The 24,523-nt window shown below is 51.8% G+C and overlaps 1 protein-coding gene across 6 annotated transcripts; it reads right to left on the bottom strand.

Moving 5' to 3' along the window:
• Positions 1-11,696: 11,696 nt before the first annotated feature.
• On the bottom strand, positions 11,697-22,713 carry MOB3C (MOB kinase activator 3C). Of its 6 annotated transcripts, none has more exons than XM_055341537.1 (4): positions 21,449-22,713; positions 16,659-17,127; positions 13,949-14,151; positions 11,697-13,624 (listed from the first exon to the last, which is right to left on the bottom strand). In XM_055341537.1, exons 1-4 carry the CDS (start codon positions 21,515-21,517, stop codon positions 13,595-13,597), a joined length of 771 nt encoding a protein of 256 aa, XP_055197512.1. In that variant the 5' UTR covers positions 21,518-22,713; the 3' UTR covers positions 11,697-13,594. The 6 variants fall into 6 exon arrangements, with proteins under 6 accessions (XP_055197512.1, XP_055197515.1, XP_055197514.1 ...); XM_055341540.1 differs by lacking the exon at positions 21,449-22,713 and adding an exon at positions 20,859-21,049; XM_055341539.1 differs by lacking the exon at positions 21,449-22,713 and adding an exon at positions 20,186-20,282.
• Positions 22,714-24,523: the final 1,810 nt, after the last annotated feature.

Genomic DNA, 24,523 nt, shown 5'->3' with positions numbered 1-24,523 from the left:
ATCATCTAAATCATTTCCACAGTCTCTTTCTCCTCTAACCTTGTCATTCCAAACATGCACACGATCAAGCTGTCCCTCAGCCCGGCATGTGGTTTCTTGAGAATAACACCTATTCATCTTCAGGGCCCCTCACGAATTACTGAAAGTGGCCCCAAAGATTACAGCAGTCCTTAGCTCTTTTCTACCTCATCCAGCATTTCATCACATCCATGGCATGTTACAGAGCTGGCGATTCACATATATATGTGGCTTGCCCACTAGGCCATAAACTCCTCAAAGGCAGGGACGGATCTTTTTCATCGTTTTATTTCTAATATCTAACCTAATATCTGGCTCAAAAAGGGCTCTAGTAAAGATCTGACTAAATTACTTCATCCATAAAATATTTCTTTCCTACAAAAAGCCTGATAATAAATATTTTAGGCTATGTCACATGACCTCTGTCGTGACTACTTAATTTTGCCTTTGTAGAGTGAAAGCAGCCATAGACAACAAGTAAAGGAATAAATGTAGCAGCTATTTTTTTCATAAAGCCTCACTTATGGATGCTAAAATTTGGATTTTATTAATTAATTTATTTTTTATTTTTAAAGATTTTATTTGCTTTGGAAGATAGAGTGTGAGTGGGGGAGGAGCAGAAGGAGAGGGACAAGCAGACTCTGCACTGAGCGCAGAGCCCAACCATGGGGCTTGATCCCACAACCCTGAGATCATGACCTGAGCCAAAATCAAGAGTTGGGTGCTTAACCAACGGAGCTACCAGGTGCCCCTGGAATTTGGATTTTATATAATTTTCCTGTCACAAATAATCTCTTGAATTTTTCCCGACCATTTAGAAATGTAAGAAGTATTTTTCACTTGCAGTCCATACAAAACAGGTGGTAAGCCAGATATGGCATATAGGCCATAGTTTGCAACCCTGCTTATTTCTCCTCCTCACTAACTTCATTCCTCCCCTCCCCCCAGCTCACATATGGACACAAATGCATCTCTGTTCACTTCCATCTCTAGCAGGCCTATAATAAAAACAGAATTCCCCTTTATGGATTTTGTGTTATTCTGTTGTTTGGAACTACTCAAGGGCTGGGGAGGTAGAAAGTGCATGGGCTTCTAAGCCATGGGGGCCTAGATTCAACTCTGGGTTTCCTATTTACTAATGAAGTGGCCTTGGCCACAATACTTAATGTCTCTGCTTCACTGTCATCATCTATAAAATGGGGGCAAGAACACCTATGCTGCAGGTTGTTGTAAGAATTAAATGAGCTGATGTATTTTAAGTTCATGGCACAATTGCTAGCACAGAGTAGGCACTCAATAAATAGCAATTATGACTCTAGCTTGAGATATGGCTTCCCCAGATCATCTGTGGCCCTCAAAAGTACTCTGTAAACCACAACAAGGCAGCCAGAAGGAATAAACTGATAACAAAGTACAAAGGCAGAGAGATAGAATTGGGAGGTTTTCAGATTCATGACGTAGGATTCTAAGTGCCTGGTTGGCCCTGATTTCTTCTGGCATCATTTCAAATTCCTCTGGGCCCCTTATCCTCCTCAGAAAGAATTTCTGACTCTCACTCTGCCTGAAATTGCTTACTAAATACCCCAATGAGCCCTGGAGCCCTCTCTTCCTTCCTGGACCTTTTCCTGGGACAGGGCTGGGAAAGGATGAATGTGGCCGGAACACATCTACATATAGCAGTCTGCCGCTGGGTCTTATATAGGCTGGGCACCCAATTCCCTCTCATTTCTTCTGAACTTCCTGCCTGTATACAGAATGAAATTTTTCCAGAGTTCAAGAACTAGTTTTTCTATAGAAGTTTTAGAGCAAAAAGCCTGTTTACAAACAAGGAATCCATCATACTACTTTCAAGTAATATGAAAACATCCCTGAAGGACAGAGAAGACTAAAACTTATAGTATCTCTGTCCTTGGTCTGAAAAGCCAATTTGAGCCTGTCATCTCCTTGCTCCAACACTTCTAATGGGTGTCCACCACCATTGGAATAACCCAACTCCTGGGCTGTCACTCAGGGCCTCCTCAACCATGCCCCTCCTGCATTATGTCCTACCTCTCCTCTGCAGAAATCCTGACCTATAGTTCAGGCAAAATGGATGATCTGTTTCTACTTAATTGCCCTCAACAATTTCCAGCTCTCCACACTTATGTTACATGTGATTGTACACCTCTCTTGGACTGTGGGCTGGGAATAGTGAAGACTATGTCTGATTTCTCTCTGGATACCTTACATCTAGCAAAGTGCCCGGCACGGGACAAACACCCAATAAATGTTAATAAATGAATGAAAACACCTGAAGTTATTCTTCTCTTAAACTGTTTTAGTTGGACTCTTATTAGCAGACAAAGCAGTCTGGGTCACTGCCAAGAAGTAGAAAAACCAAAAAGAAAGAAAAGAAGCATGACCAATGTGATCCAAGAAACGGAAAATAGGTTTTAAGAGTGAGGTAAAAGAAACCAAGACTGCTTAGCCTGGAGAAGAGAAGAGGAGACTAACTGGATTCTGGCTTTAAGTACACAAAAGGTTCTCTTGAGAAAATCTTGATCTCATCCTGCCTTCATAATCAGAAGAAAATTTTCCACATTCACGGAAAATGGAATAAGAAGAAATGACTGAAGTTAAGGTCAGAGGGGTTTAAGCTGGAGAGAAAGAAGAACCAAATTAGGTACCACTTTTCCAGAGATACTGTTATTGTATTTTTCGGCAAGTGAATTGGAGGGGTCTTACTTAGCACTGTTGAAGGCTGTGCAAAAGGGAATAAATATGCTGCTCTGTTCCTGTTTACTGTGGAGATAGGTAGGCGAAAACACAAGTCAGGTAAGATTTTATAATGAGCCACTGACTTTCGACTGACCCTTTTCCTGCAGGCACTTTCTGTCATGTTATACTTTGCAGCTCTGTGATAGAACAATGTATTATTTCAAAGTTTCCTGATGAAGCAATGGAAAGCAAGAAAAATAGATGTCAGAGTAAGAAAGTAGGGAAAATCAACCAAATAAATATACCTTCTATAAAAACAATAACATTAATAATCATGGTTAATATGATTACTACTAAAGCTAACATTCATCAAGCACCTACTCTGTGCTGGGCCCTGAGTTAAGTGTTTGACATGTTATCTCAATCCTCATTAACAACGCTATGCAGTAGGTAGTATTTGTATCCCCATTTTACAGATGAAACCGAGACCTAGGAAGGTTAAATAACTTGCTCCAGTCATACAGCTAGCAAGTGACAGAGACAGGACTAAAATCTAAGTCAGTCTAACTCTGGAGTCTATATATAACCTAACTACCGTCAATCCAGAAGAATAAGAGGTTGGAATTTAAAGTCTAATCTCTCAGAATCCAGGTGCATATTCCTGGCCACTTCTTTACACTACCCCTAGCCAGGAAGAGGAAAGCAACACAGATCCAATATTGCAGAGAAAGAAGCTGAGATCAAGGGCTCATAGATGATAATGAACAGAACCAGGACTTGAATGTAGCAGCAACACAGATCCAATATTGCAGAGAAAGAAGCTGAGATCAAGGGCTCACAGATGATAATGAACAGAACCAGGACTTGAATGTAGCAGCCTAGTGACTCTGAGTGTGGATCTCTTTCTTCCATTATAGATTCTTGTTGAATATGAGGGTAAGAAAATGAAGGAATGATAGCGGCCAAATGGGTTTCCTCCCCGGACACTTCTGTAACGAACTGCTAATCTCACATTAGAACTGAATGTGAAACATAAGGTTGCCAGCAGCCTCTGTAAACTGATTCTGAGATTCTGCTAGCAAAGGATGGCAACTCACTCGGTTGATGGTGCTACAGCAGCTGCCAAAAATGCTCACACATTAAACTAATGAAGCAGATCTGGACCAGGTAACTTCCATATTAGGCTGGTGGTTCACAGTTTAAGCCTGAACTGGATTATTCCAACAGCTCCTCATTGATATTCTCCTTCTGGGACCTTCTTTGCTCCAGGCTGGCCTCCATTATGCAGCCCGAGTAAACAAGCCCAAGTCATGGTATTAGGCGCCTTGCAGCATAATGGAAAGAACATAGGTCTTTGAAATCCAACACTCTTAAGTTTGGACCAAGCTCTGTCACTTACTTGCTACCTGTCCTTGGAGACTTTAATCTTTCTAAGGTCTGGCTTCTTCATCTTTAAGTTGGGGATAAATATACCCATATTGTAGGATTGTGAGGATTAATTAAATTATAGTGTGTAAAGCATCTAAACATATTGCAAGTCACAATGCAGAGCAGACCCTCAATAAATGTTAATGTTTTTCCTCCCAACTCTCCTCTACATTTTGGCCACAATCTACCACTTCAGCTTATTTCCTCTCCTTACGAAGTCCAATCCTCCTACACACACATACACACACACACACACACACACACACACACACTTGTTCATCTCCACTTCTAGACCACTGCTCAAACTGCAGCTTCTCATAGGAATGAACTTTTTTCCAAAGCCCAGCACAAATGTCCACTTTCAGGAATCCTCTAGACCCCCTTTGGTTGTGCCGGGATTGATTTCTCCTTTTCCCAAACTCCCACTTTGTTTACATTCCTTACTACATTTACCACAGCCAGTCTGATTTCAGTTATTTATGTGCTTCTCTGTCTTCCCAACTGCACTGGAGGGAGAAGGCTCTGAGAAGATAATTACTTATAGGAGGGCGGGAAATGTGTTGTTTTCCTCTGTGTGTATTTCTCAATACCAGGGTTTTGTGTATAGCAAGAGCACAAATATGTGTTTACTGAATTGAATCTTGCCACCCTTGATTGGGTACTTTTACAGAAAGATCCTGGACTGAATTTATTCTAAAACTGCACTTACTACCTGACTTGATAAACATGATAAACTAATACTCATTGGCTTGCTTCATTTTTTCATTCATTCCTTCAACACATTCCGGGTTCCTCTCAAGACATTTCCCCAGGTTACAGGGGGACATTGCCAGGAGGACATCTCTCACTCATAGAGAGAACATGATTTGGGAGCAAGCTCTTTAGAAAACTGTTCCACTCCACTGGTAAGGAGATGACTGTCATTTCCATCATATTAAAAATCAGAGCGGTGGAATCAGAAAGTAGATCTGAATGATTTCTGTCTGCCTCAGTTTCCAAGTCTGTTTATAGACTGTGTGCCCCAGTCACACAGCTAGCAAGTGATAGAGCCAGGACTCAAATCTACCCAGTACAACTCTGGAGTCAATATATAACGTAGCTACATATAAGGTATTACATCTAAAGCATGAAAACAGTATCTCTTTTCTAGTAAGTGCTCAATAAATGTTAAATATTATATTTAAAAAATAGTGGACTGGAAAGAAAGAGAGTCAGGACTTTCGCTTTTAGTACTATCTCACTTTTAGCACTATCTCCACCACTGACTGATTCCTTGTACAGTCTTTTTTTTTTATTTTTTTTATTTTTTTTTTATTTATTTATGATAGTCACAGATCGAGAGAGAGGCAGAAACACAGGCAGAGGGAGAAGCAGGCTCCATGCACCAGGAGCCCGATGTGGGATTCGATCCCGGGTCTCCAGGATCGCGCCCTGGACCAAAGGCAGGCGCCAAACCGCTGCGCCACCCAGGGATCCCCTCCTTGTACAGTCTTAATCAGGTCCTTCCCCTCTTGGGTCCTCTCCCCATCTGTAAAATCAGAGGTAGAACCAGATGGTTCCCAAGCTCCTTCTATCATCAACAATGTGCATTTTTCTATGATAATCAAAGCCTTCTGTTCCACATGCTGAAGCTGTTGGCAAGGAAAACTGAATTTGTAGTTGCTGGTTCCCAGTGGAAAGGACCAGAGCCAATGCCAAGCCCAAAGGCAGGACACCAGATTAATAAACCACCTGTGAGTTTTCCCCTGCATGAACTGTATCACACTCAGCTCAGGTCCTTGAACAGAGTACCACCTTCCAACAAAACTCACAGCAAAGGCACGTGAACAATAACAGCAATGAATAATCTTGCCTTGTACAGAATTCCTGCACTTTCTTGCCTTTGATGCCTGTAGTCAGAGCATCATCAATCTAAACCAGGGCTCTCCTTAGGCACAAAGACAAGGAAAAACACAAAGGCCCACTCTGAACCTGAAAGCTCATAAAACAAAGACCAAAGTGAGTACATAAAAAATGTTAATGACTCATTCAACCACAAACACTGCAAAGGCCTACTATGTGCCAGGAAGAGGAGGCATGAAACAGACATGAGTACACATGGGGAGACATACCCCAAGGTAGACAGTAATCAGAGCTAAATTTGAAGTTCAGCCCCTGCTATAGAAGATGGGAAGGAGGGCAACTAATTCAGCCAAGGGGATCAGAGAAGCTTCACTGAGAAGGTCACATGAGACATGGATCTTGAAAGACGAGAGAAGGAGGAGGGAATGCCACGAAGGAGTACAAGCCAAGGAACATGGAGGGGGTGGTTAAGGAACAAAAACTAGTTTATTTTGACTGAGGCACAGGGTGCAGGTTTGGGAGAACAAAGGGAAATAAGGCAGGAGAGAAGTCTGAGAATGGATTACGGCGGCTTGTCTCTGTGACTGAGGATTCCAGACTCTATACAGTAGGCAAGGAAGCCTGCCAAGCAAGGTTTCTGAGCAAAGACATAACATGATGAGAACATTGTCTGAAGAAGATCACATGGGCACCCACGAAAAGGATGCAAAAGGAACCAAATGACTAGATTGCTAGGGGACGACATAACAGGAGACCATACACACTTCCTAAGCACGCGCTGGAATCCAACAGGTCCTGTTCACAGAGCCTCTCTCTGCCAATGTCCAGCCTCACGCAATCTAAGTTTAAGAGGTGCTCACTTGCCAGCCTCTCTAACCATCAAAATCAGCTACAGCACGAGAGTAACAGGCTTCCCAAAAGTCAAGAACCCAATTAATTCTGGGATCACAGAAAAGGAAGCATGCAAGTGGGAGAAACTGGGGAAGGGGACACCAAAGTCCCCAGCTGGTTCAGCTCCATATGAGAACCCAACCCTGGGTCTTCTTTTTATAACACTTCCAGCCTCACTCTTTTGCTAGTGCGACTAGTGTCACTGGTGCGACAATATACATCAATGGTCCAGTGAGGTGCTTGGCACATGAGCCACGGTCAAAATGCACTAGTCCCCTTCCCATCCCATTCTGCACGGTCAGTTCCACCTACAAAGTCCACAGGCGCTTCAAGACTCGGATCAGCTCAATTCTTCCCCAAGGGCCTCTCTGAAGTGCTCCCATCCCAAATGACCTATTGCTAGAATAGGTGCCATACTAGGTGACACACGTCATCCTCGTCAACCTTCACAACGACCTTACGACACCCCTTTTATACAAGACAAGCCAAAGCTCTGAGAGGGGAAGTGACTCAAGGACACACAGCTAGGAAGCGGCAGGGGGGAGACACGAAGTAGGGGTGGTGGAAGGGGAGGTGGGCGGGGATGGGGGTGACTGGGTGACCGGCACTGGGGTGGGCACTTGAGGGGATGAGCACTGGGTATTATTCTATATGTTGGCAAATTGAACACCAATAAAAAATAAATTTATATATATATATAAAAAAAGGGAACCTAGGACTACGGAGCCCAACGTCAAGCACGTCCAACATTTCATTCGTGTCACCTGCGCTGGGCTTTGACCTGCCACTGACCATCTGACAGGTGTTCAGGAGACTCCCTAAGAAGACAACAAGCCTTGCCACCTTCTGCCCGGGCGTGATCCTGAATAGAGTCCTGCGTCGGGCTCCCCGCGTGGAGCCTGCTTCTCCCTCTGCCTGTGTCTCTCATGAATAAGTTAATTAATTAATTAATTAATTAATTCTTTAAAAAAAAAGAAGAGAACACGCCTGGCCTCCTCTCTCACTGTCCAGCGCCCCCCACATGGGCAGAGCGCTCGGATGACCACAGCTAACTTTAAGACAAGGTAGCGCACACGGATGATAAACTCCGCACGTGAAAATCGATTCGCGCTGTTGGGACTATGAGCCAAACAGCCTGGTGGGGACGGAGTTTCAGGCGGGCCATTGACTGAGCTCCGACCCGGGCACCCGTCGCAGACTCATCCTAACCCCAGACACCGGCTGCGCCCGAGCCGGCGACACGCGCCGCGTCCTGAGCTTTGCCGCAGACGCAACCCCGCAGGTCACAGACCCGGTCCCTGACGAGAGCCCTCAGGAGGCGCTCCCGTCGGCCGTACCTCCGCAGCACCATCGGATCGTGACCGCGGGCCGCTCCGAAGGCCCTGACCTACCCCGTCCCGGGCACACCGACTCGTTCACAGCAGCCCCCTCCCCGCCCCGGGTCTCTAGGAGGGATACCTCGCCACGTCGCCTTTACCTCAGCGGCGGCACCAGTCGCGCGCACCCATCTGCAGGTCGCTCCGAGAACGCGGAAGAGGCGGTGCTAGAGCCGAGGGGCGGGCCCGGCCGGAGGGGGCGGGGCCGCGCGTGCGCCCTGGTGGCTACGTCCCGGGAAGGGACGGGGGGAGGGGGGAGGGGGGAGGGGGGGAGGGGAGGGCCAAGTAAACTGGGAAGACGCGCGGGAGCCGGGCGGGGAGGCCGCCGGGGCGGGGTGGTCGCGGGCGGGGTGGTCGCCGGGGCGGGGTGGGCTGGCTGAGTCCGGCTCCGAGCTGGTGGCGTTTTCAAAGTGAAAGTCGGGAAGTCGGGGAAGCGCCAGGCGGGAGGCGGCCTAGCAGCGGCAGGTGTAATTACCATTTACCTAGAGCTTCCGTGACCTAGGATGGAATTTTTAAAGTGCCTTTTGCACGTGGGGAAATGCTTCCAGTCTTTCCTAAAACGGGGGCTAATTCTGTAAACTTTCAGACGTTTGGGGCAGCCCGGGTGGCTCAGCGGTTTAGCGCCGCCTTCAGCCCAGGGCGTGATCCTGGATCGAGTCCGGCATCGGGCTCCCTGCGTGGAGCCTGCTTCTCCCTCTGCCTGTGTCTCTGCCTCTCTGTCTCATGAATAAATAAAGTCAAGCAAGCAAGCGAGAGGAAGGGAAGGGGAGGGGGGGGGGGGGAGGAGAGAGAAGAGAGAAAGAAAGGAAACTTTCAGACGTTTGTGTACCTAGCATTTTACTGTAAAGGGTTTCCTTGAGTAGAGCGTTACTCCCAGTAGTTCAAAATAAAACACTTAAAAGTTCATTTCTTGGGGAAAATTAATATTTTAACTGCATTCACATTACTATTTCAACCAGCCCCCAGCCCTCCCCAGGCTGCAAGTGTAATGAGGGAATGCGAGTGCTGACTTGGGTTTAATTCAGGTCCTGACTCTTCAGTGTGTTTCCTCCTTATTGAAATGGAAGTAAAATCTCCCTTCCCTGTCTCAGGACTGTTGTGTGGGGGTGGTCAGCACCGCTAGTTAAAAGCCTCTTGAGACTTCCATCCCACCATCGTGATAAAGCTTTGTTCCTTTCCTCTTCTGGGCTCAGTCTTCGCATCTGCATGATGGAAGGAGGTTTGCAACAGGAGAGAACAATCAGGGATTTGCTACATTTCTCAGTCTGAGTGAAGGCTGGACAGGGAGCGTTCTCCCAAGCTTCTGTGTTGAGTCACAGAATCCCGCAGTCCAGCCCGAAGGCCCCTGTATATCCTAACCTCTCCCACCCATCACTTTCTAGGCTCCTCAAGCTTCATGTCCTCAGTGGCCATGCCGACCTGTTCCTCTCTCTCTTCCCTGAATATCTCACTAGCCAGCTGGTCCTGATCTCTCAGGCCTTTGTTTCAGTCCAGTTTTTCAAAATTGCTATGTCTCTATGTTCATGGTGACCAAGTTCAGTTAATACTAGGTGAAGGCTCTGAAGGGCTCTGAGAAGGAAGGGCTCCAGGAGCGCTCCCTAGTCAAGTGGACCTCCAGCCACACTGTGGCTCCCTTCCCCACGCACTACAAACAGCTCCCAGGGGTGGGAGAGTGGGCATGGCAGCAGGAAACCTCACAGAAGAAGCTACGGCGTTCACCAGGGCCAATGTCATGCCTCTGCCCCAAAATGGGGAGAGTGCCTTGGTTCCTCCTCATTCCTTGCTCTAAATATTTTTATGGATCTTGAACAGTCAGGAAAACAAAGCCTTCTGCAGTGGCTGCCCAACCAAACTGCCCCTCTACCCCTAACACGTTGCCTCTCACAAGACCCTCTCCTGCTCAGTCCCACCCTGTGCGGTGGGGGAAATGCTCCCTGCTTTCCTCTGGTCTGCATCCTCCTTTTCCCCTACCTCTGTCCAGTCTTCTCTGAGCATCCCTCTCGGAATTCCTCAAAGCAGTTTTGTGATGTCTTCCTGATGTATTCAGACATTCCCATGATAAATGCGGGCCTTGGCCACACAGTCCTGAGATAAATTTACTTTCTCTGCCATGGTGTTTTCCAAAAGAATTAAGAGCCCAGACACTGAACTTTGAGTCTGAGCTGTCCAGTCATTGAGGAGGTAGTGGGTGACCTGTCACAGGAGGTGTGCAAGCAGAGGCACGTTTTAGAATGCTGGCTGGGCCTCCTCTGGTGAGCCCAAAGAAGGAGCAGCAGAGTGGAGGGCCTTCCAGATAGTACAGCAGTGAAAGCAGGGATACTGGGCACCAGGAAGGGAGCCAGGCAGCTAGCCAAAGACAGACTTGATTTGGTAAGCTATTACATGTCATGCATTTAGAACTGTGCCTGGCACTTAGTATTAGCTATTACTCTTATGATTGTGAATGATCCACAGACTGTGAGTAATAAAGGAGCTCAGAGATAAGTCAGTCTCTTACTCCCACACCTGGTCATGAAACAGACTGGGAAATCAAAGTCTAGAGGGAAAAGAGGCCCACCATCATACCTCAGGGACCGGGCTGGGACTGGACTCCAGGCCTCTGCCTCCCAGGAGGGCCACTGCACAGAGCCGGGCTGTCTCCTCTCAGGGAGAGGAAAGAGCTCTAGGTGGCCCTTTGCTGACTAGTCTGGGCAGCTGGTAGGTAAGAGACAGTGGAATGACAGCAAGTCCTTAGCTACAGGCTCAGCTGTCTCCTGAGGAATAAGCTCAGAGGTCAGCCCCATGTCTTTTTTTTTTTTTTTTTATGATAGTCACAGAGAGAGAGAGAGAGAGAGGCAGAGACACAGGCAGAGGGAGAAGCAGGCTCCATGCACCGGGAGCCCGACGTGGGATTCGATCCCGGGTCTCCAGGATCGCACCCTGGGTCAAAGGCAGGCGCCAAACCGCTGCGCCACCCAGGGATCCCTATGTCTTGCCACCCCCACTCTGAGCTCTAGCCAGCAGCCAACAAACAGCCTTTTCTTGAGAAGAGCTTCCTTTTCTATGATTAGGGTTAGGACTGTATTTTTGCTCTGTGCCTTGGCCCATTAGCTCCAATAAACCACCCAGACTAAGAGGGTGAGGTGAGCATAGCCATGCCAGGGAACCTGAACTGAAACAAGACTCCCAAGACACTGAATTCCCTGAAGGCAAGGGCCAGCCCTCCCTACTCCGGGGGTCCTAGACTAGGCCAGAAATTCTTGGTCCAGAATTCCCAGAGCCCTGGGAAAACTTTGGTGTCTCCACCCTGGAGAGCTAAACCAGACATGACCACACCAGCCAGCCCTCCACATGGCCTGGGATCTCAGGACAAAAAGCCCTCCCTTCTCCATTCTGGCCCAGTTCCCTCCATAGCTTGCCAAGGAGCCATGTGGCACCCAGACCACAGCTTCCCACCAATGTCGCTTTAGTTTGCCTCCTTTATTTTACCAAAAATAACAATAATAAACTCTTCCCTCTGTTTCACAAAAATAGATTTCCCGTCTCCCACCCCTTCCCAGTGAGCACTGGCCGCAGCCTAGAACCCATCTTCCAATCTACAGGGAATCTGAGGGAATCTCTGACCCCTGGACCCCACCGCACCCCAAAGCCTCTGGCAAAGCTGCTGGGTCAGTGTTTCCCTTGGGAACTTCTCCAGAGGCAGCGGTCCCAGGTCCAGCTGGCAGGCCCCAGGAGCCCCATCTGCTTCTTCAGAGATCAGCCAGCTGCAGGGCCACGGAGAGGGGCATAATTTTGGAGGCTTGGCTCAGGATACAGCTCCAGCAGACCCGAGGGGCTGTGGGGCACTGTGGCATTCATGAGAAATCCTTGCTCAAAGCAGGAACAGTTGTGCCCTAGAGAGCGGCTGTCAAGCCCTTCTTCCCCATGCAGCTCATATCCCTATGCAGCAATCCACATGCTCTGGGGTGGGAGTCAGGACTCCTGGTTTCTACTCCAGCTCCACAAAAGCCTTGCTGTGTGAGCTTCGGCTTCCTCCTATGTACACAGATTTTTCTGTAAGACTGGATGATCCTCAGGGATCCTCAAGCCCTTTCTGGCTCTCCATCCTGGCTCTCCATCCCCTGCCTCAGTTTCCTCACCTGTGGGTCTGGGCACAGGGCTGCACGTGGCAGTGTGGCGTAATGGAGTGTCAAACGAACATCCTAGGTTCTCTGTGGACAGCTATCCAACCAGCTGGAATGTCTCGGGGATGGCTGGGCAGGAGGCAGGTCCTTGCACAATGGGGGCTTTCCAAGCTTGGAAGAGTCCATTCACTAGCAATACGTCTTCACTGCCCTGGGATGGGAGACAATTCTCTGGGGTTTCTGAATTCAAGTTCACTAGCTCCTTGGTTTGGAGGATTATCTTGTGCTGGGCTTCAGATCCTGAGAGCCAAGTCTATAGATTCCGGGAGCTAGACTGGAGTGTATGATTCCCACTTTAAGGACCAGAGGACCTATGTGGACATAAGGGATAGTCCCCAGCCCTCAAGAGGCTGTCTATAATCAAACTTTCCTGGAGGCAGAAGGATGAGTGAAATGACAGCTCCTGGGCATCTCCGGGTGAGCAAATCAGAATCTCTGTCTGTGGGGGGCCAAGGATTTAGGTACTCAGGGCAAGACTCCCTTCTTATGTTCCTTTGCTCCCCAGAACTCATGCTTATGGAAGATGGTAGCCTGAAAGTTCAAATACAGAGCTACATCTACATCATATTTTGTGCACTTACACACGTGGTCAGACACACTGAGTGGGGGCACTGACCTGTCGTCACTCCTACAGTGGTCATGGTCTGGTGGTCTCAATCCCTACTTCCTTCCTTTCATTCAACCACTGACCTAACACATAGGGAGGGCCTACTATGTACCAGGGAGGGTACAGCAGCCAGCTCTTACACACATACCCCACAGTGAGAATCACACACTCACAGAGAGTCATCTGCACTTATTCACACACAGCTTGCTTCCGCTCTTGTATGTTTCTTGCTAACTCAGCCACATCCACATTCCCCACATAGGCGTGGGAACCACCACCAAAGGGGTAAGTCCTGGAGCAGAACCCTAGCCTATTGCACCCTTGGACATCACGTGGAGATGTAGCTCCTTCTTTCCTTCTGTTTGCCCACCTTTTGCTCTCCCCTTCTCCATCCATAAGCAGTCAGGGGGCATGTGGGCAGATGCCAGAGAACCACAAGTCCAGGGGCTCTGTGTGTGTGGAGGGGTCCCAGGGACTTCAGGGTCCTCTACCACCAGACTCCTGAGGGTCCCCTCCCCAGTGACTCTGTGTTCAGATGGTCCATCTGACAGGCAGCGACTCCAGGCTTGGGCTCAGTGACAGATACGCTCTGTCATCTCCCTCTGCAGAGACATAAGGTAGCAAGGGGTCACTCAGAGCTCAGCCTACCAGGCAGCCCCTTCCCAAACCACAGGGCCTGGCTGTTGCTCTGCCTAAACCTGGCGTCTTCCCACGCAGCCCCCTGCCCACCCCAACTCCAAGCTGTAGATCTGAGTCTCTAAACTGAGACTTGAATGAATTCTCTATTAAAGAATCCACTGTTAAATGAATTGCCTTCCCCTAATTTATCAATTTGGGTATTGGATTTTCTGCAAGTAGGCAGCCTTCGGATCCGGAAGCCCTGAGGTCAGCCCCAGGAGGGGAGGGCAGCAGGGGCCTGGCCTCACCAATGGTTCCAGCTCCCGCTGGTCCACCAGGCTGAACTCGCGGATGAAGTAGTAGAAGTGCTTGTAGCAGGTGTTGACGTGTGCTTCGGCCCCCATGCCGAGGATGCTGTCGAAGTGGTGGATGTAGACGTGGACAAAGACCCGGAAGAGGCGGGTCAGGATCTTGGTGCAGACCTGCTGGAAGTTCTTGGGGAAGGGAACTCCTAGGGGGCAAGGATGGGCAGCAGTGAGGAGATCAGCATCCTGGCGGTGAAACGCTGCCCAACCCTGCCCTCCCCGCCACAGGCAGCCTTCACCCAGGACGGCCACTGCCCCGCAGCAGACAGGGAGACCAAGGTCTGCTTTCTTCCCACTTCCCTCTTTTGTTTGTTTAAAGATTTTATTTATTTATTTACGAGAGAGAGAGAACAAGCAGGGGGAGCAGCAGAGGGAGAGGGAGAAGCGGACTCCCTGCTAAACAGGGAGCTTGATGTGGGCTTTGATCCCAAGACCCTGAGTTCATGACCTGAGCCGAAGGCAACCACCTAACTGAGTGAGCCACCCAGGCACCCCTCCTTGCTTCCCTTTTAAGCAAAGCACAGATCTCACTATGCCTCTCCTCCCCTGCTGAAATACAAATAATCTCCCACATTTTCCTATCACCCAGAGCAGGACTCTGCAACCATGTTGGGGTCACTGACCAACCCTTCTTTGACTTTGATGAAAGTTTTGCCCAAATTCTCCACAGAAATATGTGCATCTGCAGGTGCTGCCCCATGACATCTTGGATATAGTTCTAAGGTGAGTTTATCAACATCTACAGTCCATTTTAAAAAACACAGGTCTGGGATCCCTGGGTGGCACAGCGGTTTGGCGCCTGCCTTTGGCCCAGGGCGCGATCCTGGAGATCCGGGATCGAATCCCACGTCGGGCTCCCGGTGCATGGAGCCTGCTTCTCCCTCTGCCTGTGTCTCTGTCTCTCTCTCTCTCTCTCTGTGACTATCATAAATAATAAAAAAAAAAAATTTAAAAAACACAGGTCTTCAGGATTAAGTTCTAACTTCGCAGCATGGTGGCTGCTCAAAGCCTTTCCATGATCTGACCCCAGCCTCTTCCTCCAGCCCCATCCCAACTCTTTCCTCTTCATAGACTCACACAGCAGGCCCCAGATCCCTAATTCTGAGAATTACAATCTCCTTGAGAACTAGTTCAGGTCCCTCTCATCCCTTCAACTACACAGTAACACAAAGAACCTTCCAAGTTTGAGCCGGGCTCTGTGCTGGATCCTCTGCATCTTTTGCCTCATATGATATGGGATAGCCCTTCCAGATATGATGATAAAATAGAAGTGTATGATGGCAACGCCACTTGCCCAAGGCCATGCTATTAATTAGTACAGACTGGAGGCCAATTCAAATGCTGTTGGCCCTGCACTGCAGCAACCCACAGAGATAACACCACAGCTCCTGCCCAAGGGAAGCTCCAGCATCTGTGAAAAAGGCATAGTTTTTGCACAGTGCCCCACGCTCAGGGTAGAGATCTTGGTGAGTATGCCTTCTTCTCTGCTGTGGCAGAGCCATCCCCAGGATTAAGGCAGACACCTGGGGTCTCCCAGGCCTGGAGGTTAAGACTAGAAGGTAGTAAGAGCCCAGACACAGGCCCACATTTGTGCACCCTGCTCCATATGGGTCCTCACGGCACTCAGATAGGGCTGAGCCCTGCCTCTCTGTGAGCCCTTCCACGCCCAGCTCAGGCTCCTCAAACTTGTCCTGCTCATCTAGACTTGCGGCCCTGGACCCCGACAGACCCACACTGCAGTTCCGAATCTCTGATTCAATGCGCTGTTCCTCTGTTGGCCTCGGTTCCTCCTATGGTTAATGCAGGTGTCCACTGCTGGGCATGATAATGCAGGAAATGGCAGGCCCCTAGATGGGGAGGGGCTGTGAGCACTGAATTGTGAGTCATTGCCCAGCCTCTCTCAGTATTCAGACTTCTCCCCTCTGGGCTTGCCCACTCTGCCCCACCCGTCTCTGATTCCCATAGCCTTAACCTAGAGGAAGAGGAGGCTGGGGGGGGGCAGGGGGAGGGGTGTAGGGGTGGGGGTAGGGATGCCATGATGAATACAGTGTCATGCTCAGCACCTGGGCCCATGCCCCCTCTTGCTGCCCTTGGGTGGGAAGCCAGTGTGCTTTACTCATCTCCTCTTGCCACCCTCGCGGGGCTGCCCAGCTGAGATAAGAGAAGGCCCCACGGCTTGGGCCCGACAAGGAAAAATTCTGCTCTCAGAACCCTCTGAGGTTGAGATACAATCTGGCCCTCCCAATCCCCACCCCCTTCCCTTTCCTGGAGCCAAGAGTCAGAGGTAACGGGGCTGCAAGTCAGTCAACCCAGGAAGGGTGACAGGCTAGGAGGACCTAGAGGCATCTCTTCAAGAAGGTTCCAAGAATCATAGTGGTCTTGCCAGGGTGGCTCCTGGAGGCACATTTAAGCTTCAGATAAGAAGAATCCCAAGTTGAGAGGCAGGCAGTCCTAGCTCAAGATGCCTGATCTTGAGCAGACACTTAACCTCCGAGCCTCAGTTTCCTCTTCTACAAAATGGGGATGAAACCCATGCCCCCCCTCCAACCCCAACCCCAACCCCTTACAGAATCACTATGTTAAACTAAATGCGTCATCTGTGGAATGGGTTCTGGTGGCTCCCTCCCTCCCCGGCTGGCCAGGTGGCACTCACCAACGCGAGTGGGAAAGACGTCCTCGTCGTTGATGAGGCCCTCGATCCAGTCCATGAGCAGGGCCATGTAGCGCGGTGCCGACAGCTTGGCGGGCCGCCGGTACTGGCGCTCGTCCTGCCAGCGGTACTCGTAGCGGGGCCCCCCGGCCATGACAGGGCAGCTGGTTTCGCTGCAGCGCTCGGCCATCGTGCCGTAGATGAGGTTGATGCGATTGAAGAAGTCTACCACGTGCACTGCGATCCAGTCGTCGATGCTCTCCCCCGGCGGCAGCCTCACCACACTGCGCAGGTCCAGGCCCGACTTGAGCGAGGCCTGCGCCTTCTTATATAGCTCAAAGCGCTGTGTGCCTGGCTCGAAGCGCTTCCGAGGCCGGAACGTCTTGTCCTTGGCGAACACCTGCTTCAGGCACAGCGCCATGGCCCGGCTGGGCCGAGGGCCAGGTGTCCAGGGGCAGGACCTATGGATGCCCTGCCAGGGCCAAGGGCACAGAGAGAGCGTGGTGGTCAGGTCCTCACCAAAAGGCTTTGACTGCCCAACACGTCACTTCCCTCACACCCTCAGCTTTGGGCCAGCCTCTGCGGCCTTTGCCCGGAGTCTAGATCCTCCGGAGCCCCTAGGGCCGGGCCCCTGCCCTGCCTCCAGGCCCCCCTGCCTCCCTCTGCCAAGCAGACACAGCCCTTCCATCTCATTTTGTTTCCTCTCCCCTCTCACTGCATCTCACAGAGATCTGGGCCTGGGCTCCAAAGAGGTGCTCATCTGTCTTCTTGTTGACCATTAGAGAGGTGGCGGGAGCTTCCTGCAGGCCTGCCAAGAGGCAGGGGCCTGGATGAAATGACCTCAGGGGCACCCCATGGGCCAGCTGATGCAGCGTGGGAGAGCCTGGCTGCATTGTGCTGGGGGTCGGGGCAGTGGCAAGGCTCCGCCTTCAGCTTCCTATGGGATATCCCGTAGTCCATCCGGCCACCGGGGATTCCCAGGGAGCAAGAGGGACTTTTCTACCAAAAATGTACTTTCCTTTTATTACCCCAAAAGAGGAAAGGGCCCTGATATGGCCAGCTGGGTGGCCTCTGAGTGGGGCTGCAGGCGCTGGAGGAGAGGGGGAGGTGGCAGGTCCAGATGGGTGCCACTTCCTCTGACAGTGGCTAGAGATCCTTCCCCACCAAGCCAGCCTCCTCCAGCCCCAAACCAGAACAAACCACTGGCCTCTCCTCCTGCACCTGATGGTACATGTTCTGAGTACCTACTACGTGCCTGGCACCAGGAGGTGGGAAAAATACAATGAGATCTACCCAGCTGCGCCTATTAGAATTCAGACAAATTTGCTATGCCTCTTAAATGGAGGCATCTCAGAGTCAGAGCAGACTTTGGAACAACAGTCAGAGCCCCAGGCTTGGAGGCAGGAGTCCTGGATTCTAGTTTCACCTCCACCATGGCTGGTGACCACTGTAACAGGCATGAGTCTGGCCCATACAATGTCCTGGGTCATGCAGATAGAGGCCAGGTTTCTGGGACTCATGTGGTAGTCATCTCACCTGCCCTATGGGTGTGTGAGCCCTTGGGAAAGGTGGCCTCAGGTACCCGCTGAGACCAGAATTTAGGGCTAAGCCTGAGTGTAGGCGAAACACTGAGCTGTGGTTCCAAGCTGACCTCTGACCTGGCCCTGACCCTGATCATCTGAGTCCTGACTCTAGTCCTAGACTGAGGCTGAATACAGCCACAAACAAAGCCTTGCCTTAACCTCAGAGCTGACACTGGAGCACTGGAGCACTGAACTTTCTAGAGTCTCTAATAATGCTCAGGGAGGATGGGGGGAGAAGGAGGACAGGAACAAGGTGATAGTTGGAGGAAGGTGACATGTCAGGCAATAAGCCAGGCTGGTAGAAGAGTCTGGAACAAGAATTCTTCCTTGTACTCACAACAAGCAGGCCAGGATGGGGATGGTTAAGTGAATGACAAGTGTTTGGCAAGTAGAGGCAGGTCGCCTAGCAGGATCTTGTCCTCTTGAAAAAAAAATCCCTCAAAGATGTAGAAAGTCATGTCATTCATTCCTTGATCCTCGACTTCTACCCAAGGAAGTCCCTAGTGTGGACACTGAGTTCCCTGACTCCAGAACAGATCTCCACACTTCACATGGCACCTGTATTCCAAATTCTGCTTGGGTTGAATGCTTCCAAAATCACTCCCACTGCGAGAGGGGGGTCCTGGTTGTCCTACTTTACACAGCACCCTCTACTGACACTTACCAACAGACCCCCACCTGGATCACCTCAGCCTATCTTCCCTGCCCACTTCCCTCCACCAACCACAGGGGGCTGCTACTTGATCCCCCAGCCTGTCCCCACACTCTTGCCTCTGTGTGTTTTCTTACACTGGTCTCTCTGACTCTGCAAGGTCAGGTTGAGTGGCATCTCCTCCCACAGCCCCCTCCACTGAACCAAGATGTCTTTTTCTTTGGGTGAAAGGTGCTCTTTTGGCTACTGCTGTCCTCCCCTCCAGCCCAGGTCAGGGACTGGCATACGGTTGATGCTCAGGCTTTAAGTAAAGCTTGGAATCAAGAACTGCAGAGTTGTAAGAGCCCTGAGAAATCAACTGACCAACCCACTTCTTGCACAGATGGGGAAACTGAGGCCCTCTTTCTGAGCAGCCACCGTTCACAAAGCAAGTTACTGGCAGGGGATCTCCAATGGCAGAACTGGGAACTGGGAGAAGGTGGGTTCAGCCTATCACTAAGAGGAAAGGACTATTTTCTTGTGCTGGGTGGTCACTGGTCTGGGGGAGGTAAGGGGGAAAGAGGGAAGCAGAGAGAGAGGGGAAGCAAGATTCCCATCAATTAGACCCACCCCATTCCTGTTCCCCCAACATGCTGAACCTCCCCCAACCCCCCCCCCCCCCAGCACCTTGAGTGTCCAGACCAGTGAGCTAGACTTCGGGAAGGGGAAGGGGAAGGGGAAGGGGAAGGGGGACTTTACACAAGCCGCATGCCACTTGTCTCTTCACTTTCCACTCCCGTGTCCTTACTGGCTTTCCTTCCCTCCCTGAACTACGGCCACTTGGGCCCCTTAGCGCCGGGGCCCTGACTCTGGGCGGCTCTTGCTCCTAAGTGCCCCGGGTGCCTCACTCCCTCGGTGGGCAATCGGCTTCCCAAGCCAGGACCACGGGCGGCCCGGCCCGTTCCAGGGCCACACCTGCCACTCCGCGGGCCGCCCCCCCCTAGGAATCAGGCCGCAGCGTCCCCGCGCGGGGTGCGGGCGCCCCGAGGGCCGAGAGCCAGGAGGAAGGTGGACGTGGGGTCCCACCCCCTCCACCCCCGGCCGCGCCGGGCCCCCGCCCCACTCGCCCAGAGGCCGGCCGGCGGCTCTAGGACCCGGAGGCGCAGGCCCGCTTCCGCTCCGAGTCACGCCCCCCGCCCCCCCCGCCCCCCCGCCCCCCGACGAGCTCGGACCCCGACCGCGCGCCGCCGCCCGCCCGCCTTGGGGCCGCCCTGAGCGTGGCGGCGAGGCCGGGCCGACCGGGCGCGGGCGCTCACCCCGGGGCCGCTCGCTCCTCCTCCGGCCGTGGGGCCGCCGCCTCCTCCGGGTCCTCGGGCCGGTTCTCTCGGCCGCGGGGCCGCGGTCCCCTCCGCCCCCGCGGCGCCGCCGGCCCCGCCCCCCCGCCCCCCGCCCCGCGGCGCCGCGGCCCGGGGGGGCGGGACAAGGGGGCCCCTCCCAGCGCTCGCGCGCCCGCCTTTCCGGGAAGTCGGCGGCGTCCGGCAGCTTCCCTGCGGACGAGGCCCTGAGCCGCCGGCCCCGCCGACCCCGCCGCGCTCCGGCCTCGGCTTCCCGGGCTGTAAAGTGGGCGCGGAGCCGCGCCGCGTGGAGCGCACCGGGGGCCGCCGGTGGGTCCCCGCCCCCAGGCCCCGAGCTCAGCCAGGGTCGGGGCTGCCCTCCACCCGAGCCCCCAGCTCCTGGCGCCTGGCACCAGGACGCACTCGATGCCCACCTGCGCTGGGGCGCGCGGGCGGGGTCCCTCACCCAGCCCGTAAGGACAGGCCCTGAAGAAGGCCAGGTGACCCTTCCGCCCCCGACCACCGACCGGGGCTGGGCTCTTCGCCCAGGCTGCGCGGACTCTCCTCACCCCTCACCCCTCACCCTCACCCCTCACCCCGTTCCCCCCGCCAGGCCTTTGTTCCAGCTCTGCCCAGTTTGGAAGATCTTTTTTACCTCCTTCCTTCCAACCAAAGCCAAACCTTTAAGACCTGGTCTGCTCTCTCTCTACTTTCCAACTTAGGTTCCTCCCCTGAGGGCAGACAGGTGTCCCAAACCAGTACTCAAGGTGCTGTGGCCCCCAGGCCCGGAGACCCGGTGGCTGACTCCGCCCGGGGGTGGGAGGGAAGGCTGGAGGCCGTCTAGGGTGGGAGGAGCGAGATGGGCTCCGGCAGTCCCGGCGGAGGGGGCGGGAGGCGAGCGGGTGGGGTGGGGGCGGGGGCGGGCCCCCCCCCCCCCCCGGAGGTAGGCATCTACAGTGGCCCTGATGCCCCACCCGGCTCCCCTTGTGTCTGGATCTTCTGTTCGCTTGACGGCCTGAGAACAGACTGAATCCTTAAGAATCCCAGCTCAGAACTGAGGATTCAATCTTCTGTTAAGCACCTATATTTGTCCCGGTCTAAAGTCTAAAGTTCTCTCTTCTTGATGTCTGAATCTTCACTCTGCCCCAAATCCCCTATAAGACAATCATATTGCTGACTTAATCAATACCCTGTCTGGGCGCTGAGGGCAGAAGATCAGGTGATGAAGCACGCCCAGCTACTGACCTCAGGTGCTGACAAGTCAGCAGTAGGGACAACGCACAGAGGGAGAACGCAAGGTCGGAGCTCCGTCATCCAGCGGTGAGAACACTGTTCTGGACTGCTGGCCAGCGCTTCGAAAGAGTGGGGTTATCCACGGGAAGTTCGTGGAAACTCAGACTGGGCACTCTGCGGAGAGTTTAAAGAAAGCATCGTTTACAGGTGTAGTCAGGGTGCAGGGCGACCACAGTGGTGGCATATCACCAAGGACTAGCAAGAGCAGCCCTTTGCTAGCTACCCTGGGCGGAATCTGTCAGCCTGACTGAGGGGGTGCTGGGACAGGGTGGTGAAAGTGGGGGCTATGAGGAGGGGGCTACTGACAGCAGCTGCAGCCTATGCTTGCCAAGCACAGCCAGCTCGGAGCAATCATGGTGCCAAGGACTGGGGGGCAAATCCCACGGAAGCCCTGGACAAAGGAACCTCTGTGCAGCCCATAGATGTGGGCATTCCCCTACGGCTGGAGGGAGGAGGATGCAGAGTGTAGCTGGACGGGCAACAGAAGGTAAATGCTTGGCACGTGGGCCCAGAGACTGTGACTTCATAAAGGAAATGGAAACTGCTTATGCTTTCCTTATCATTTCAGTTCTAAATATTTCGAAATTTCATTGTCATTTCCTCTTTAACTCATGGATGATTTACAACTATGGTTTTAGTGTCTCAGCCTATGGGAGGCTTATATTTTTCTTCTTGACTTCTAATTATATTGCATTGTGGTCAGAGATCATGGTCTGTAAGATTCTGTGGAATGTGACATGACTCCTCCTGTGGCTTTGAACATGGTTATTTGCTGTCCCTCTGAGCTGGGTTTTATAGGATGGGCAGGAGCTTGCCTGGTGAAGAGTGGAAAGCACAGGACCTTCTGTTGTGGGAGATATAAATGATCCATTTTGAAGGTATTTCAGAAGTTCCCAGCTTATCCACATTGCTCCCTGGTGTCTGCCTTAATACAAGCTGATAGGCTGGCAGGTGGGATGGGAGGCAGATGGAAGGGCGGAGGAAGCCAGAGATGACCCAAATCCCTCAAACACCTGTATGGCTCTCAGTTTAGGCAAGAGAGACTGTCCTTCCAGAAGGCTCTGCTGGGACTAAGACCCAGACCTTGGGACTCCTGGGTGGCTCAGTGGTTGAGCGTCTCTGCCTTCTGCCTGCCTTCCCCGGGTCCTTATCAAGTGCCGCATAAGCTCCTCGCTGGGAACCTGCTTCTCCCTCTGCCTATGTTTTTGCCCCCCTCTCTCTCTGTGTCTCATGAATTAAAAAAAAAAAAAAAAAAAAAAAAGACCCAGACCTTGGAGAACAAGGTCCTGGCTATACGACACATTAGCTGCCGTCTCTGATGGCATGCTATAACCCTACAGGACAGGCACTGGTCCCTGCCACTGTGTCCTGAGTATAAGTGGTTCAACTAAGGCCCTGTTTTTGAAACCTTAGGAGTCACTAAGGATCTAGTGGAGGATGCACTCTCTTCCATCACACAGCCTGGGTACAGGACTCCTCTATGAGAGCTCCAAGTGGCCGCTGGGTTGTGTCTAGACCTGGGCACCGTCCTGCTGTGTGTGTCTGGGAAAGTCTACTTTCCCCATTTGTACCACAAAATGGTTTCAGCCACACCATTCCAAATACCTTTTCAGGACCAACCCTCTGCTCCTGCCCCCAAAGGCCTGCACCCAGTTACTCTACCGATAGAGTGACCTCTCCCTGGGGACTCCCCAGCCCCTCCTATGCCAGGAAAGCTGCCCTCATTTCTATACTCCTCCCAGACTGAACTACAGTCCCCTGCAGCTCACCCCACCAGGTATCCAGCAGCTCCTGTAGCCTGATGGCACCCACAGTCCCCTCATTCTCCCAAGAAAAAGTTTCTATTTCAGCTTCTGCCCCTCCCTGCCCAGAAGGCAAGATCTCTGATCCTGAGTCTTTCATCCTGGCACAGTGAGGAAAAAAAAGTGAGGGATACGTCATAGCAGTAAGAGGAATTGAGCTTAGACTTCCTTTAGCTTGAGGAAGACAAGGCTCAAGGGAATGTGACAGAGGAAGCCAAGGTTGAAAAGGTGATAGTCCTTGTAAACTGCAGAAAGCTGTAGCCAGTCTTTTGGGGGGTGCTGCTGTCAAGCCTCCAGCAGGCTTTTATGTAGAGGAGGGGTTGCACTTGTCCCTGTGGTCCTGGAAGGCAGGGGGCAGATATCCATCAGAGCTGTCCAACCACACAGGCTGGCCGGGCTCCCCACCCACCCTTGGAGTGGGAGGCATAGTGTGTGCATATGGGCCTTGGGACAATTTCACAGCCCTCTGCCCTGCCCCCCAACATGGATCTGATAGACATAGCCCCCTCCCCTAGGTGCACACTGTCCAACCACTGGGGTTAGTTTCCGGTTAGTTCCCAGGGGAGGTAATAGTAAAGGGGGGGGTGGGGAGTTCACCAGTGTCTTAGGTTCAGCCTTCCATAGAGCCCACCACAAAGCCTGCACAGGAAGTTCTATCCAACCCTACTTGTGATGGACAGCAGATCAGTGGCTGCTAGGAGTTAGAGTTGGGAAGGAGAATGTGACTCTAAAGACATAGCGCAAGGGACTTCCTCTGGGTTACAGACCCGTATCTTGATCGTGGGTTCATAAACCTATATGTGCTGTAAAATCCCATAGAACTATATACAAAAGAAGAAAAGAAAAATGCATTTAAAAAACTGATAAAATCAAAATAAAGTCTGTAGTTTTTTTGTTTTTTAAAGATTTAATTTATTTTATTTGAGGGAAGGGCGAGGCAGAGGGAGAGAATCTCAAGCAGATTCCGAGCTGAGCAGGGAGCCAGATGCGGGTCTGAATCTCAGGACCTGAGATCATGACCTGAGGCAAAACCAAGTCAGCCCCTTAACCTACTATCCATCACCCAGGCGCCCCTAAAGTCTGTGGTTTTAATAGCATTATACTAACATCAATTTCCTGGTTGTGATCCTTAGTGTGGTTACATAAGGTGTTGTCACTGGGGGACATGGGGGTGGGGCATATGGGAACTATCATTTTTGCAACTTCTATGTCAGTCCAAAATTAT

This window comes from Nyctereutes procyonoides, unplaced genomic scaffold (genome assembly GCF_905146905.1).
Source record: "Nyctereutes procyonoides isolate TBG_1078 unplaced genomic scaffold, NYPRO_anot_genome, whole genome shotgun sequence".
Taxonomy (NCBI): Eukaryota; Metazoa; Chordata; class Mammalia; order Carnivora; family Canidae; genus Nyctereutes; species Nyctereutes procyonoides.
This window is presented reverse-complemented; position numbering and strand designations above follow the sequence as displayed.